This window comes from Pleurodeles waltl, chromosome 5 (genome assembly GCF_031143425.1).
Source record: "Pleurodeles waltl isolate 20211129_DDA chromosome 5, aPleWal1.hap1.20221129, whole genome shotgun sequence".
Lineage (NCBI taxonomy): Eukaryota > Metazoa > Chordata > Amphibia > Caudata > Salamandridae > Pleurodeles > Pleurodeles waltl.
This window is the reverse complement of record NC_090444.1, coordinates 1,769,373,212-1,769,391,044: the sequence shown is the minus strand read 5'-3', so window position 1 is coordinate 1,769,391,044 and position 17,833 is coordinate 1,769,373,212. Positions and strand designations below refer to the sequence as shown.

Genomic DNA, 17,833 nt, shown 5'->3' with positions numbered 1-17,833 from the left:
GACATCTCTCTAGATACTGGCTTGCTCTCTCTCTATGTACTGTGGCTACAGAGGTTGGAGCATCTTATGGCATGGTGGTGAAGAGGGCAGCGGAGATCCTTGAACTTCCTTCTTTGGTGTCAAGATTAACCTCTTGAGTTAAGTGCTTCAGCCTGGGACTTCCTCATCCGAATCCCTATTGCCCTTTCATGAAGCTCTGACTGATGTCTTGGTGGAAACTTGGTAGAAGCTCAGCATAGTAAATAGAACAATTGCCTGTCGCCATCGCCTTGCCCCTTGTGATTCTAGTTTTCTCGCCTAACACCCCACCGCTGAGAGCTTCATAGTCCAAGCCTCAACTTCACGTGAGGCGTTCTCTGCCGCTCCCCTGGACAGGGAATCCAAGAGGCTGGATAGTTTAAGCAAGAAAATGTTTTCTTCCACCAGCCTAGCATTGCAGTCAGTGAACACTGCATGCCTGTTGAGCCGTTGTACCCATACCTTGTTGGATACGGTTGTGAAAGTGCTGCCACAGGTCCTGGAGAAGGCATGGGTCATCCTCTCCAAAGTACTGAAAGACGGAACAAAGTTCAACATTCGGTGTGGTTTGGACACAACTGTCTCGCTGGGCAGAGCAGTTTCCTCAACAGTGGCTTTTAGGTGCCACGCCTGGCTGAGAACATCTGGCTTTTCGGGGGATGTCCAGGCCAACCTCATGGACGTGCCCTTCGATGGGACTCATCTATTTGAAGAGAAGGCAGACTCGGCACTGGAGGGCTTCAAGGAATTGCGGGCTACAGCCAAGTCCTTTGGCCTCTCAGTGACATCTCGCCCCCAGTCTGCCTTTCACCCCTTTTGTGACTACGGAAGGGGCATGCCTCCGCACCAGCCCCATGCCGGCCCACCGTCCTGCACAAGCTTCTCAAGCTGTGTAACGATGCAGATGCGGTGCATTCTGACCCCATGGGTCTGGTAGCCAGAAGTCGTCTGCCACCAACCCCCCTGGCAGCTACAGCCTCTAAGCCCTCCTAGTCTGATTCTGCAGGACCATGATGGCCCAGTTGTAGGGAGAATCTAACATCATCTCTTTCACTGACAGACCATAATATCGGACAAATGGGTCTTGCAGATTATTTGGAGCAGCTGCTCCATCCCTTTCCAACCTTTCCCTCCCTCAATACCACCAACACAGGAACGGCTGGTGGAGGATCATTTGTCCTTTCTCTGAGAGGAAGTTACAACTCACTTGGCCAAGAGAGCTATAGAAAGGGTTCTGATATCAGAAGTAGGCAGCAGTTGTTATTCCCACTAAAATCTGATTCCCAAAAAGAACAAGGATCTTCGCCCAGTTCTAGACTTGCTAACTGTAAATCTCTTCCTTAAACAGGAGAAATTCAAGATGCTCACTTTGGCTCAGGTCTTGTCTGCCCTAGACCAAGGAGACTGGCTGGTAGCGTTGGACTTGCAGGATGCGTATTTTCACATCCCCATCTTGCCCACCCTCAGGGGTTACCTGCGGTTCAAAGTAGGCCACAGGCACTTTCAGTTCACTGCGCTCCCCTTTAGTCTTACCACCACCCCATGGATGTTCACCAAGGTAATGGCGGTGGTCGCAGCTCAAGTGCACAGGTTAGGGGTTTCAGTCTTACCCTGCATCAATGACTGGCTGTTGAAGACAGCCTCACCCCAGGCTGTCATCTCCCACCTTCAGACTACAGCAGGGCTCCTGCATTCGATGGGGTTCACTATAAATGTGATGAAGTCACACCAGACTCCCTCTCAGACACACCCTTTCATTGGAGCTGTTCTGGACACAGTGCAGTTTCGGTCTTAATCTCTTGAGCAGGGAGTCCAGGACAGTCAGTTTAAGATACTGATGTTTTGGCCTCTATCCTGGATTTTGGTGAGAATGACTCTGAGGCTGCTGGGTCTCATGGCCTCCTGCATCCTGTTGGTGAATCATGCCAGGTGGCATATGCAGGCTCTGCAGTGGGACCTGAAGTGCCAGTGGGCGCAGCATCAGGGAAATCTCTCCAACATAGTCCAGATCTCGGAGAGAACTGCAAAAACCCTACAGTGGTGTGGTGGCTTACAAACTACGAATAGGTCAAAGGCAGACTCCTCTCCCGTCCCCAGCCAGTCCTGATAGTAGTGACAGATGCATCACTCCGAGAGTACGGTAGCCATCTGGGAGAGGTGGAGATCAGAGGACTCTGGTCTCCAGCAGAATCCAGACTCCAGATCAACCTGCTGGAACTCCGGACGATCTGGCTAGCATTGAAAGCATTTCTTCCCTCTGTCACGGGGATGTTAGTGAAATTGTTCACGGATTACACCACCGCCATGTGGTACTGCAAAAAGCAGGGCAGGGTGGGATCGTGGACCCCTTGTCAAGAGACCCTGCATCTCAGGTCATGGCTGGGATAGCAGGGCATAACTGTAGTTGTTCAACACCTAGCAGGTTCTCTGAGCACCAGGGCAGTCAAACTGAGCCATCGATGCCTAGCGGATCATGAGTGGCGTCTTCACTCGGAGGTGGCACAAGGACTCTTTCAGCAGTGAAGACAGCCTTGGTTAGATCTGTTTGCCTCCAAAGAGAACGTGCAATGTCAGCAACACTGCGTATTGGAGTTTCCAAGGCGGCTATCACTCGGAGACGCTTTTTGTCTTGAGTGGAGTTCAGGCCTCCTGTACTCTTTTCCGCCCATACTACTTCTGCCCAGAGTTTTCAAGAAGACTAGGAACAACCAGGCCCAAGTCATTCTTGTGGCTCTGGACTGGGCACAGTGAGTCTGGTATCCCAAGCTTCTGAAAAAGCGCATTGATCCTTCGATCAGGCTGACACTTTGGTAGGATCTTCTATTGCAACAAACCTGTCAACGCTCCGCCTCCTTGCATAGAGATTGAGTAACAACAGTTGATAGCTTTTGACCTTTCTCCCGAAGTCTGTAACGTTATCTTGCAGCCAGGCGTTGCTCCGCCAAAGGATATAAGCGTGCCGATGGCAAAGGCTTGTGAAATATTGTACAGAAAAGTCTATTGTTCCTCGTTCTACCTCTCTTTCTGATATTTATTCTGTTCTCCTAATTCTTACCCTTGCTGAGCAGAGCTCTGCTCTGGGCACTATCAAGGGTTATCTCTCTGCTCTGTCTGCATTCCTACGGCTGCCTGACCAACCCTCTTTATTTAAGCCCCCTATTGTAAATAGGTTTCTCAAAGGACCTGTACATATATTTCCCCCTTTGCCCTTCATTATGCCTCAGTGGCACCTGAACCTGGTTCTCACTTACCTTATGTGTGCTTCTGTCGAGCTGCTTCTCAGTTGTCCCCTCTGACTGCTTACCATCAAGACAGTCTTCTTAGTGGCAATAACATCTGTCCGGAGGGTGAGTGAGCTGCAGGCTTAGTCATCCAAGCCTCCCTATCTTACTGTGTTCCCTGACAAAGTGGTGCTTCGCACCTGTGCCTCTTTCCCCCCGAAGGTGGTGACCCCATTCCATTTGGGACAGTCTGTCACCCTGCCCACCTTTAACACTCCTCCACATCCCTCTTAAGAAGAGGAGCGACTCCATCGGCTGGACCGAAAAAGAGTTATTGTTCTACCTTGACCACACAAAAGAGTTCCGGGTGAACGACCAACTCTTTGTGGGCTATGTAGGAGCTAAAAAAGGTCGGGCAATACAGAAACTAACCCTTCAGTGCTGGGTTATTCTCTATATCAAGATCTGCTACACCTTGGCAAAAAAAACAGCCTCCTGAAGGCTTGAGGGCCCATTTCACCAGAGGAAAAACTGAAACCACAGCATTAGCTCATTGAGTTCCAGTCCTGGACAACTGCCAGGCAGCAACGTGGGCTCTCTGGACATGTTTGCTAAACATTACTGTTTGGACAGTCATTTATCACACTGCTTTTTGGTGAGACCTTGGATTTTTTACAGTCCCTATGACTTAAGTGCTGTAACACTGATGGCAGTAAGCCCACTCAGAAAATTGTTCCCGCACCATTGACTCTTGTTATGGAATTCTGTGCTGAGTGTTCTTTTGTTTACTCCTGGAGCATTGAGTTCTTTTGAAGACAGTTATAGCTTGGCCTATCTGACGGGACTGTCACGCTCAGGCAGGCTGTAATAAATTCATCTTTCTTCAACTTTTGTGTGATTTTGTTTGTGCAGGATACTTTTGTCATATTGCTTCATCTGCGATTTGTTTTCCTCTGGAAACAGCATTTGACTGAAAACAAACACATCAAAAATATGTCCTCTTTTTGTTACATCTTTTGTTCCAACCTGAATAAACCATGGTTTCTAGAAACACACATATTAAAAATGGGAAGATGAAAAAGATATTTGATTGTAACTGGGAGCATAGGGTTTCAGTTAGTCAAATATATTTTCGAGCAACAATTCTTCTTTGAAATACTGCCGCCACCAAGTGGACACAGAAAGGAAATTGCAACAAGTTTATTCCTAGAATGTTATTGGGTCTGTTCGTCAAAGTAAATGTGGTCCTAAAGGTAGGTTTACGACCCAATTTACCTGATTTATAACTTCCAGGATTTAACACAGGGATTCCTGGCAGGTGGAAGTCTATCTCCGTGGCGAGGGTCTCTGCCACGAGTGCACTCTGCACTTGTAAATTCCACTCAAGGGATTGGGAAATTTGTGAAGGACCATAAACACTGCTGTTTGTTGGCATTCACAAATTTGTCCGAGTTATATAAACTTCTTTACTTTTCCCTATACTTTACCATACGCAGACTCCACAATCGTGGTGGAGGTCTCCCTACCGCAAGGATTAGGCTCAATTTAAAAAGTGGATTAGTGGATTAAACTTTATAATAAATCAGTAAAAAATATTTTTGGGGTGATAATGTAAAATAATTTTAGATATTTATATAAATAAATGTAATAAACATAGAAAAAGGGCTACAGCACAATTAACTACATCTTGAACTGAATCTTTATTAAAATACATATAAAATTAAATAAAAATATTTCTCTAGAGTTTAAATTTAAAAATACATTCCATGAAAAGTAAAACAAAATACATTTTTTATGATTCCTTAATAATTTAAAAGTGATGTATAGAATTATTTAAAAGTTGTATAATTGTACTTTTAAAAATTAATGTTATAGTCATTTTATATATTCATGAAATAGTGTTATAATAATTTATAATTAAATAATAAATGTTATTATTTCAGATTTTTCTATAAAATTAAAGTACATTTATTTATTTATATTTTTCACAATTTTATATCAGTTAATTTATTACATTTTATTTCCTATGATTTTTTATTTTAAGCCCCTTTCTCAGTTATTTTCTCAAGCGTGTTGCAGTATCAGTGGTTGACCATTTGTGGTGCTGGACTTACCACTATTTTATTCTAGCAGTAGTACCTTACACTTGTGAATTTGGCTCCACACCGTTTTTGAAGAGGTGAAAGTCTACACTTTTGAGTAACTTTACACTCGGATTTTGTGAGTAGCCAAAGGTAGTAAAGTTAAAAAGTGTTGGAGTAAACTTACACTTGTAAGTTACCTTTGTGAATAGCCAGGATATGCTGCTGAATGGTAATAAAACTTGGAGTTTGAAGCATACAGTTCGGTCATGATCTGTGGACTGCCCATACCTCCCTGCAGTGATCTTGTGTAGATGCCCGACGATTCGCCAAACTGCTTCAGGTACATGCCTTCAGAAGCAGGAAAGGCTGGTAGTATGAGCGGACTGAGGGTGCCGCTGACACAGAGGTGTCATGTCTCCAGTGGACATGCTACACGTGACACATCAGTGGAACCAAAGAAGTTTACTTGTCATATGAGGCACAGACTTTCACAAGACTTGCAAATGGTGGTGACCTCATTGAACTCTTAGAACATAGGTCATTCATCGTCCTGAGTATCTTTTATTAGATATAGGTTGTTTGTGGTCCTGAGAATCGTTGTTCAGCAATCAGGTTCCATAGTTGCAGCAGCCAGCACCTCGTTGCAAGAGTTTTGAAACTTAGCAAATTATTTTTCATCGTTATTGTTTTTTGTGAGACACACCTAAATTTGTTTTTTTTCATTATGTTATTGGTTTTTGTGAGACGCTTGGATTTTTCACAGTCTCTATGACTTCAGTGCTGTAACACTGATGGCAGTAACCCCACTCTGAAAATTGTCTGAACTTAAACTGTCCTGCTTTGTGGTGGTTAGTTTACTGTCATTACGGCTGCAAATGCAGTGCCTTGGAATGACCTCCAGAAAGGAAAATAATGGCCCACAGAACTAGTTTGTTCTCAGAGGGCCAAGGTGTCTATGAAAATGGGTATCAGTCATGTTCTCTCCACTTGAGGAACTGGGATTCCCATCCCAGTTCTTCAGTGGGGCCGGCACCGAAAGGGTATGAGAATCTAACTAGATGCTATGGTAAATCTCCAGTGGTAGAAACTGGGTTATTCATTTTGAAAGTGGTGCACTTTCGAAATTAAATAAGCACAATCTGGTCAGTAAGAAACTCTGCTTAAACTTTGGTAGCTACGACAATAGCCACAGGCATTTGCCTAGAGAAATTAATGTTAAGTTCTAGGAGTACCAAACAATGGAAGTTGAGAGCACAATGCTACTGGCCTCAAAAAGGATGCATTCTGCTGTGAGCTGGTGGCACTGCCTGCTGTCTCCTCTGCCTTGCTCCTTATTCTCCTCTCCTCCTGCTGGGGCATAGAAGTCCAGGTCTTCCCCCAACTGGTCCTCAGGGAGTCTAAGGGGCCAGTATCCCTGGCCCTGGAGAGACCCACTAGTCCTGGGCTCAGTCCATCAAGGGGCTTAAACTTCCAACTACCTGTGGTGTTGCGGCCGTCACAATCCAGGTCCAGGCTCTTGCTTTTCTTCATGTTCTGGGGATGCCACTTTTATGCCCAGTGCCAGTGTGTAGGTAGGAGACACCCTTTTATCTTACCATAAAACTGGTTCTGGCCGGTTCCTCCTTTTCACCCGGGTGTTTGGCTCCAGCCTGGCTAGTGAAACAAAGCCAAGTGCATGCCTGTTGTCAGGTTCCTTTGTATGTGCCAGAGGCAGGTTCCTTTGAAGTGTAGAGTGGGTAGGGCACAACTTCTCCCTAGCCATCCTGACATGAACACCCTGTAACACACCCAGTGGCCCTTGCCCTAGCTGCATTGCAGCAGCCTTATCTTAAATGGCAGGCACTGGTGGTAAACATGCACTGTCCAATTTACCATGCAATTCTCTGGAATGAAACTCAGGTAGTGCGACTCGCCCACAATAAAAGTCCAAAAATACAGGTGATCCAAATCAAAAAATCGTGGTGTACTAAACAGGAAAAACCCATTTGCAACATCACCCTTTAAAGTCATTGGTTGCAAATAACCAGACTAAAAGCAAGATTTTTGGCTGACTGTAATGGAGTGAGTGCTTAGGTAAACATTGTGGGCCACAACAGTTTTATGTTGGTACTCTGGGCGAGGAAGGATGCTGAAGCCAGTGATGGTACCTCAGAGTCAGAGTCAGAGTCAAAGCTCAGGGCAGTACAAAGCTGGATATTGTAGCTGTTGAGGTTGCTTTGCTGTTGGGGTAAGCTTATCATCTCACCTTATCCCAGCCCCAAGTTTTTATTAGACTTAGGCCCTCATTATGACATCGGCTGTCTTTTCCCAAGACCGCCGATGCCAGGGTGCCAGAAGACCGCCAGTGCTGGCAGTCTGCCGCCCGCCATAATATGGACACTGCTGGATTTCCACCCCAATTAGGGTGGAAATCCGGAAGTAGCCATGCTGGCAGGCGAGGCGCCTGGGTGGTGGTACCACCTGCACTGTCCCGCAGGAAGGACGATGCCAGTGTTTTATGGCCATGAATATGGCCTGGCGATGTCCTGCTGGCGGGCCCTGCTGGCGGTAGCAGCGCCTCTTCCCGTTCCCTACCGGATGACCTCCTCGCCGGACAAGGTAAGTCGGACGTCCAATAGGGGAGGGGGTGTTGTGTGTGGTGTCTGCCTGTGTGTTTGAATGTGTGTGAATGCGTCTGTGAGTGTTGTTGTGTATGTGTGCTTGTATGCATGTGAGTGAATGCGTGTATGAATGTTGCAGTGAGTGTGTGTCTGCATGTCAGTGTGTATGCGTGTGAGCAGGTCAGTATGGATGCGTGCCTGGATGTGTGTGTGTATGTGTGAGTGAATGCGTGTATGGATGAGTGTGAGTGAATGGGTATATGGCAGTGGAGTTGAATGGGTATATGCGTGGTGCTTGTGGGAGTTTGTGTGCATGTATGCGGAGAAGGGGGTGGGGGGTGTGAGGTGCTCTGACTGTAGGGGGGTGCTATGTGTGTAGGGGGATCAAGTGCTTACTGGAGGTAGGTGGAGGAGCCGTCTACTGGTGACAGGGAAGGAATTCCCTTTCACCGGGAGCCCAACCGCCATGGTTTTCCTGCCGGTGCTACCACCGCGGAAACCCTGGTGGTAGGCCTGCTCATAATGCCGCCCCCTTTTGTGGACCGTCGAGTCGGAGATGAACATCTCCGGCCTGGCGGTTCATACCGCCATGGCGGTATGAGTGGAGATGTGGCAGGTTGTGGCAGAGGCCAACCCGCCACACTCATAATGTGGCGGTATTCACCACCAGCCTGTTGGCGGTGATACCACCACATTAACCCATTAACACATTAACCCTGGCAGTCGAAAGAACGCCAGGGTCATAATGAGGGCCTTATTTATTTAATTGGTACCCAGAGCACTCCAGCTGAGAAACACTAACACCGGAGCTGGGCAGGGCTCCAGGAGGCCAGATATCTTTACCATGAGAGCCAGCTGAAGCCTTTTCCTTAATGTCAAACAGTTCTGCATGAGACAAACTTGGAACTCTAGCCTGCAGAGTTTGCACCCTTCTTGAAGCAACCTCAGCAGTCCTGCCCCTTTAAGTTGCTCCTGGTCCCGTCTAAAGCGTTCAGGCTCTAAGACACCCATCACAGGCTCCTGGGGCCCAGGTTTCTCTCCAGCTAGAACTTGCAGATAGTACAGTTTAGGCCAATCCGAAATGGGCAGCTAGTCCTCTATACTGGAGAGTTTATATCTTTAGTTGTTTATGTTCCTGAGGCCATGCAGCTGACCCTTGGAGAGCGGATCCAGTCTCTGAGTGCTAGTGGAGATCATGCATCCTTCAATGTTCTTCTTCTTTCAAGTGTGTCTTTTGGGTCTAGGAATGTTCTGAGAAAATGCTGGTGAGGTTCCATGTTTCTCCAGTGTATTAGTCAGCGATTGGAGACTTCCTATGTACAATCCTGGAATTCCCACAAAATCTCAATCCTCTTCTTCAGTGTGTTCTATTTCACCTAATTGCAAACCTTCCCAATGACCTCTATTAAAAACTGCAGAAGTTAGGCTCCCCTCTCAATACCTGTGAGCCTGCTCCAGAACCCATCCCTAGGAAACTGAAGAACCACCCCCTTGATCTGATCTGAAAACAGCTTCCCCTTCTTCTCTCGGTCAAGCTACATGTTTGAAGTACCCCCAAGGACGAAAGATCTTTGTCACTTGAGTCCAAACCTAGGATCTTCATGTGAAAAAGGAGGGTGTTTTTCAGGCCATTTGTGATATCATCGGGTCTCATATGACTCAGTTAACTCATCCTAGCAAGGTGGTCATTATTTGCAGTTGAGCGGCCTTCCTGGCCGTTGACGTGGCTGTATTGTCTTCTTGCATGCCAACATCTCACATATAATTAAAATGAATTCCAGGAGAACTGTGTAAATTCTGTTTGGCTTTTAGGAAGCAGAAAGTGTACTTATTAAATGTACTTTACCACTTCAGATCTCAAACATATGCTTTCACCATGGGATTCAATTGTTGATTAAAAAAGTGAAAAATACATTCAAGCACATTTCTATCATTTTTCTGGGTGAAATTAGGAAAATTAACTTTTATTTACAATTAGGCCTCCACACAGGAATATTTAACCTTACCAGTACAGCAACAAACTATCAATCAATAATATTTATAAAGCGCGCTACTCACCCGTGAGGGTCTCAAGGCGCTAGGGGAGGGGATTACTGCTGCTCGAAGAGCCAGGTCTTGAGCTGCCTCCGGAATGCGAGGTGGTCCTGGGTGGTCCTGAGGTTGGCGGGGAGGGAGTTCCAAGTCTTGGCCGCCAGGTAGGAGAAGGATTTCCCACCTGCCGTTGTGCGGCAGATGCGAGGGACGGCGGCGAGTGCGAGGTTGGCGGAGCGAAGTTGACGGGTGGGCGTGTAGAAACTGAGGTGACGGTTGAGGTATTCAGGTCCCTTGTTGTGGAGGGCTTTGTGTGCGTGGGTGAGGAGCCTGAAGGTGATCCTTTTGTTGACGGGTAGCCAGTGCAGGTGTCTCAGGTGGGCGGAGATGTGGCTGTTGCGGGGTATGTCGAGGATGAGGCGAGCGGAGGCGTTTTGTATTCGTTGAAGACGTTTCTGGAGTTTTGTGGTGGTTCCTGCGTATAGGGTGTTTCCGTAGTCCAGGCGGCTTGTGACGTGGGCATGGGTCACAGTTTTTCTGGTGTCGGCGGGGATCCAGTGGAAGATCTTTCGGAGCATGCAGAGAGTGAGGAAGCAGGAAGACGATACGGCGTTGACTTGTTTGGTCATGGTGAGAAGTGGGTCCAGGATGAAACCGAGGTTGCGTGCATGGTCTTAGGGGGTAGGTGTGATGCCCAGGGCCACCAAGAGTTGTCGCAGGCTGATGGGGTGTTTCCGAGGATGAGGACTTCAGTTTTGTCTGAGTTCAGTTTCAGACGGCTGAGTTTCATCCATTCTGCGACGTCTTTCATTCCGTCCTGCAGGTTGGTTTTGGCGATGGTAGGGTCCTTGGTGAGGGAAAGTATCAGCTGGCTGTCGGCGTAGGAGATGATGTTGATGTTGTGTTTGCGTGCGATGTCGGCGAGGGGGCTCATGTAGACATTGAAGAGAGTCGGGCTGAGCGAGGATCCCTGTGGGACGCCGCAGATGATCTCGGTGGGGTCCGAGCGGAAAGGCGGGAGGTAGACTCTTTGGGAGCGGTTAGAGAGGAAAGAGGTGATCCAGTCCAAGGCCTGTCCTTGGATACCGGTGGAGCGGAGGCGGGATATTAGGGTTCGGTGGCAGACGGTGTCGTAGGCGGTCGAGGAGGATGAGGGCGGCTGTTTCTCTGTTGTCCATCAGAGTTCTGAGGTCATCGGTGACTGCGATGAGGGCGGTTTCAGTGCTGTGGTTGGCTCGGAATCCGGACTGGGAGGGGTCGAGTAGGTTGTTGTCTTCAAGGAATTTGGTCAGTTGCTTGTTGACGGTCTTCTCGATGACTTTGGCCGGGAAGGGGAGGAGTGAGATGGGGCGGAAGTTCTTCAGGTCGTTGGGGTCCGCCGTAGGTTTCTTCAGGAGAGCGTTGACTTCTGTGTGTTTCCAGCTCTCTGGGAAGGTGTCAGATGCAAACGAGCTGTTGATGATGGTCTGGAGGTGGGGGGCGATGATGTCGTCGGCTTTGTTGAAGATGAAGTGGGGGCAGGGGTCCGAGGGGGCACCGGAGTGGATGGTGTTCATGGTAGCTTTGGTCTCTTCCGCGCTGATGTGGGTCCAGGCGTTGAGGGTGACGGCTGAGGCTGTGGGTTCCGTGGTGGTAGGCTGGGTCTGAAGGCCGAAGCTGTCGTGAAGGTTGGTGATCTTTCGATGGAAGAAGATAGCGAGGGAGTTGCAGAGATCTTGTGAGGGTGTGTTGGAGTTGGCATGGGGATTGGAGAGCTCTTTGACGATGTTCTTTGCTGTTGTGAGTGTTCTTGTCCAGTCTGTCTTTGAAGGATGTTCTCTTGGTGGCGCGGATCAGCTGATGGTGTTCGGGGTGGCGTTTTTGAGGGCGGACATGTTTTCTGCTGTGTGGTCTTTGCGCCAGGCTTTCTCGAGGGTACGGCAGTTTTTTTTGGATTCCTTGAGGGTGTCTGTGAACCATTGAGGTTTCTTGGCGATGGTCTGTCTTGGGAGGCGTCTGAGGGGTGCGAGGTTGTCGGCGCAGTTGGTGATCCATTGTGTGAGGCTGAGGGCTGCGTTGTTGGCGTCGGTGGAGATGGTAGGTTGGTTGTGGCTGAGAGTGGAGAGCAGCTGTTCCGTGGAGATTTTGTTCCAATGTCTGCGTGGGATGGGTTGTGTGCGGAGGCGGAGAGTCTTGCTTCTGAAGGTGAAGTGGACACATCTGTGGTCGGTCCAGTGTATTACGGAGGAGTGGCTGAAGGATACGTGGTTGCTGGCGGAGAAGATGGGATCGAGCATGTGTCTGGCGATGTGGGTGGGGGTGTTCACCAGTTGCTTGAGATCGAGGTTGGCGAGGTTGTCGAGCAGGGTGGTGGTGTTGGTGTCGTTGTTCTGCTCCAAGTGGAAGTTGAGGTCTCCGAGGAGGATGTAGTCCGGCGAGGCTAGGGCGTGCGGGGAGATGAAGTCCGCGATGGATTCACTGAAGAGGGTGCGTGGTCCAGGGGGTCTGTAGATGAGAGTTCCTCTGAGGGTGGTCCTGGGGTCGGTGTGGATTTGGAAGTGCATGTGTTTGGCGGCGAGGGGGGTGTCTCCTGTGGAAGTGGTGACGTTGATGGAGTCCTTGAATATGATGGTGATTCCTCCTCTGACTTGGTTGGTGCGGTCTCTCCTGGCGATCTTGTAGCCGTCGGGGATGGCTATGGCGATGACGGGGGCCGAGGAGGCGTTCATCCAGGTCTCAGTGATGAAGGCGACGTCTGGTGCGGTGGAGTCCAGGAGGTCCCATAGTTCAATGGCGTGCTTGTGGACGGAGCGTGCGTTGATGAGGATGCATTTGAGGTGGTTATTGGCACGTGGGCTGGCGGGCGGGGTGCAGTGGAAGGTGTGCTTGCAGGTAAGGCATGCGAAGGGTCCATGGGTGCGTTTCGGGTTGGCTTGGAAGCAGGTTCTAGAGCGTCCCGGGTTGACTGCGTGGAGGGAGGTGGGGTCGTAGCGGTGCTGCGGGGTTTGGGAGTGCAGGGGGCCAGGGGTCGTGGCGCTGGACGCGGTCCAGGCGCGGACGGGCGCAGACGGGCTTGCCTTTGGTGTGCCTTCGGCGCGCCAGCGGCGCGGCCGCAGAGCGGCTGCCATAGGTGGGAGGAGGGGGGAGGAGGGGTCAGCTGGGGGCGGGAGGCAGGGCGACGAATGGGAGTGGGGGGGGGGGGCCGAACGGGTGGTGGTGGCGGGAGAGCAGAGGGCGGGGCGGGGGGTCAGATAGAGGGGAAGGGAAAGAAGATAGGGAAGAGATGGATTACAGAAGAAGAGAAGAGAGGAATCAGAAGAAGAGAAGAGAGGAGTCAGAAGAAAAGAAGAGAGGAGTCAAGAAAAGAAGAGAGGAGTCAGAAGAAAAGAAGAGAGGAGTTAGAAGAAGAGAACAGAACAGAGGAGTCAGAAGAAGAGAAGAGAGGAGTTAGAAGAAGAGAACAGAACAGAGGAGTCAGAAGAAGAGAACCGAGGAGTCAGAAGAAGAGAACAGAGGAGTCAGAAGAAGAGAACAGAGGAGTCAGAAGAAGAGAACAGAGGAGTCAGAAGAAGAGAACAGAGGAGTCAGAAGAAGAGAACAGAGGAGTCAGAAGAAAAGAAGAGAGGAGTCAGAAGAAGAGAGGAGAAGAACACAGAAGAAGAATAGAACATGAAGGAAATGGAGTGCAGGAGCAGAAGAACACAGAAGAAGAAAAGAACACGAAGGAGATGGAGTGCAGGAGCAGAAGAACACGAAGGAAATGGAGTGCAGGAGCAGAAGAACACGAAGGAAATGGAGTGCAGGAGCAGAAGAACACAGAAGAAGAAAAGAACACAAAGGAAATGGAGTGCAGGAGCAGAAGAACACAGAAGAAGAAAAGAACACGAAGGAAATGGAGTGCAGGAGCAGAAGAACACAGAAGAAGAGAAGAACACAAAGGAAATTGAGTACAGACGGAGAAGAACACGAAGAAAATGGGGTGAGGACGAGGTGCAGAACACAAAGAAAATGGATGCCAGAGGAAGGGCAGAAAACGAAGAAAAATGGACAGAGAGAGGACAGCAGAGGTATGAAGAAAAAGTTGGAAGAGAGAGAGTTCAGAAGACAGAGGTGAGTAACGAGGGGCTGGGCGGGGGGAGCGCAGGGAGTACTTACGGTTTTGCTGGGAGGTGGCAAGAGCCTGGGCAGGTGGAGCTGCAGCGGCGGGGGAAGCGACCTAACAGTTTTTGGAAACTTTCCATCTTATTATCCTTTGATGTTTAGCATGTCCCACTTTCATACATCCAGCAACCAAGGCTGTGGTCTTGCAGGGACCACTCAGTGGTGACCTAGGCATTATTTAAAAATAGGTGTGGGCATAAGTTGTTTAATTTGCTGCAGCGTAATTGCGCAAAATTACGTGAAATTACGCAGAAGTACAGGAGGAGCGTAACCATGCTTTTAGCACTGTTTTATTTTAGTGCACAATATACCATTTTGTCCAAAATGGACCTGAGTGCTTTTGGGTAGGCGTTTTTGCCTCAAATTACTTGAGCGTGTGTAATCATGTTATTTTCTGTAATTTCATGTCACTAGAGTAACGCAAAATTACTTTGATTATTCCAGCTGTATTAAAATATCACCCAAGCCAATTTAAAAGTCGTTTACATAAAAATAAATGCAGCCACACGGGATATACTGATACGTTTTAGTCACACATTTTTTGCAGCCACATTATGGCATTTCCTGTGCCACATTATTATGGGCTTTCTGGAACGTTTCATAACACAATTGGGTGTAACCAATTTCACATTGTGTTTATAGAGAAAGTGTGTATGCTCCGCGGCATTAAATGACAGTGTTACAAAGCGCAGAGTTGTAAATCCAGCCAAAATCAGTCCACAAAATAACAAAAAAATCAAAGGAGCATAAGCAGAAAAGATGAATTGCAACACCAGTTGTTTGGACTGTACCATTTCAGAGTTAAAAAAGGAAAATAACTGGCAGTGGAATGCTGAAACTGGGCCTAGAGTTGTTTGGCAAAATAGCTTCGGGAGAATGTTCAGACCTCAGTGTGGATGGGCAGTATTTGGGGTGTTGGTTTGGTACCTCCGGCACTCATGACATCATAATTGGTACCAAGAAAAAGTTATTTGCAAAAGTTATTCTAGCTCATGGTAGCCTTAGCTGCTCTCCATTTGATGACTATTTTCACATTGGTGCACATTCCCAGTCTGGCCACAAGTTACTGAGTCCACAAGAATGGACACAGTGATGAAAACTTGCTTCTATTTCAGGATCACTGACTTTGAGATCTGTGATTACAACATGTAATTTGTTAAGATCTCTAGTGCCTCCCATACACCTTCAAAGTCCTGGGAGAAGCTACTCACACTAAAAGATACTTCTTACACAACACAACTTACCAGTATTATATGTGACATCCATTGGAGGAAGTAGTAATTCCTTTGTTTTATGGAAGGAGCAGTGCATCAAGCAGTGGTTGTGTTACATGAGGTTTACTGGAGACAGCAGCATCTGAGCAGGAGTAAGCATATCTGATTCAGAAGGCAGCAGTGCATCCCTTGTGTCCATGTGCAGTGTTGAGACTTCTTCCTCTGCATTATTCCAGTAGGACTGTCATTTCCAATATTGGGGGTTAGGGGAGGTGTTCCACGTCCCGCACAGATCAGTCAAGGAAGCCTGTGGGTAAGGCATTGTAGCATGGAGGCGAAAAAGGATGTCAGTCATGGACTCTTCACATATTTGAAATATGCCATTCCTCTTAAGATGTGGTAATGGCTAGCTTAAGTCTACTCCTGTCCAAGATTGCTATCTTCCAAATTACCCAAACCAAAATTGTGCTACCCATTTTCCTGTGGTGTGATATTCTTTTGTGACAATACATAAGGAGGTGTGGCACTTAGATGAATGTATTGCAAAGCATGGCGTTTCGCGTTGCTATTTTTTTGCTGGATTTCCACTTGAAATTCATGTTCTGTAAGATCAATGATCAGCCCTTTCTAAACCCTGTTCCTGGTTGGTTTTGGTGGCTTATTTGTCAATCCTCATCATCTTCAATCATGAATCATCCAGACCGCCAAGGAGGTTTTTCTTCCCTGTATAGCTTTTACCCACTAACTGGAACCGTCGTAAGGACACACTTAAAACATTTCAGGTGTATACTAGGTTAAATGTGGCATTGTGGGGTCTAGGAGGATTCTCCATTTTCTCAGACAATCAAGAAGGGCATTTAAGAAATCCTGACAGCATTCAGTTCATGATGGCTCTATGGTAGGGGGTGGAGTGCAGTGTTACTCTGTGGTTCTAGTGGAGTGGTTTCTGTATGCCTTTTATTTGCTATGCTTGGGGAGACAAACCTTTGTTAATGAGTAAGAACAATATATTGTCTATGTACGTTTCACCTTTCTGCCCCTCTGATGCAATTTCAATCCACAGTGACTGAATCCGTTTTGAATGACACCGATAAACCTATATCTTGCACAATTTGGGTTAAAACAAAGATTCTGCAATTATCTTTGTAAAATAGACCAACCGTTTGGGGAAAGTACTGCTTCTACTGGTATTTCTAACTTCTACTGTGTTTGTTTTCAGAGTATTTTAATGTCTTGTACATGTTACCATCACTGTTTTGTCTGTACTTCTAGAATCAGCCTTCCTCTATGGTTTTCAACAATGTACTTTGTAATTATTATATGATGTAACATATTTCAAGCATCCATTGGTACTTCATGTCTTCTTCTGCAGCTATAAGGGTCGCGTAGACCTCCCGGATAACCTAAAGTCATTGTTTCGTCCGGTTGCGATGATGGTACCCGACTACCAGCTGATTGCTGAAATAATGCTGTTCTCAGAAGGCTTCAAATCGGCAAAGTCTCTCTCTGGAAAGCTGGTCAACCTCTACCAGTTGGCAAGCAAGCAGCTTTCCCAGCAGGTATGCTTCAGGGCATCCATCTTCTGTGATCAGAGGAGGCAGTTCAATTGTGAATGATTGTGTTCGCTGCAACTCATTTGAAACAAATCTTTGTGAATACACCTGCAGGAATGTTTCAGAGTGTTTTGATACCATAGATGAGGCATTTTTATGGTCCCAAAACTACCATGTTTTACAATGGTTATAGCTACACCCTTGTTTAAGTTTGAGGAGTGGTACACCCTCCCCAGTAAGTGACAATACAGATGACCATGTGGTCTGTGCCTAGAACTGGCTCTGTCCATTTGAAGAAGAAAGTAAATGTTCTCTATCCCTTTACATATAGCTCTGTACTGTATATTTTGGGCATAAAGAGATATAACATTTATTAAGCTACCACATGTCAATGACTTTAAATGTGCAAAACATCCATACAATATTACAACTGTTGCAGAGGAAGAGGCCACTCAGGAATAAAAAAGGTGATGAAGTAAATAAGAAGGAAAAAGGCTTGCCTCCGCAGAGCTTTGTGTTAGTATGGTTGCTTTGAGGCTTTGTGATATATTGAGATAAGAAGGATAAGTAGAAATCCAGCTGTAGGTGCTTGAAGGTCAACCCAAACGATGGAGACCAGTGTTTTTTGGAGTCATCGTATTGTACAGTTTCACAACATCCACCATATATAATTAACAATTAATGCCACAGAGCTTAGTTTATGCAGGAGTACAGGGGTTTTGAATTGCACAAATTGATGTCTACTTGACAGTGGTAGATACAGTATTGATATACTCTTTAACAATATCCTTTACTCTAGATGCTGATGGTCTTCACTGGACCAGTGTTCCCAGTTGCAAATAGGAGTTCTTACCTCAATTGTACTTACTGAGATTACACAGAAATCTGTGGCATATGTTGAGTGTAGGAAGCTGGCTCTGAATATACTATATCGAAATGAGATATAGTGTGCACAGAGTCCAGGGGTTCCTC

The 17,833-nt window shown here is 47.2% G+C and overlaps 1 protein-coding gene across 1 annotated transcript in view; it reads left to right on the top strand.

The window, feature by feature from the left end:
• Positions 1-17,833, top strand: part of DNAH14 (dynein axonemal heavy chain 14) — a 923,784-nt gene that overhangs the window by 323,010 nt on the left and 582,941 nt on the right. The window contains exon 33 of the mRNA XM_069236199.1: positions 16,681-16,867. Within this exon, the coding sequence (XP_069092300.1) occupies positions 16,681-16,867 (187 nt within the window). The remainder of the gene's footprint in view (positions 1-16,680; positions 16,868-17,833) is intronic.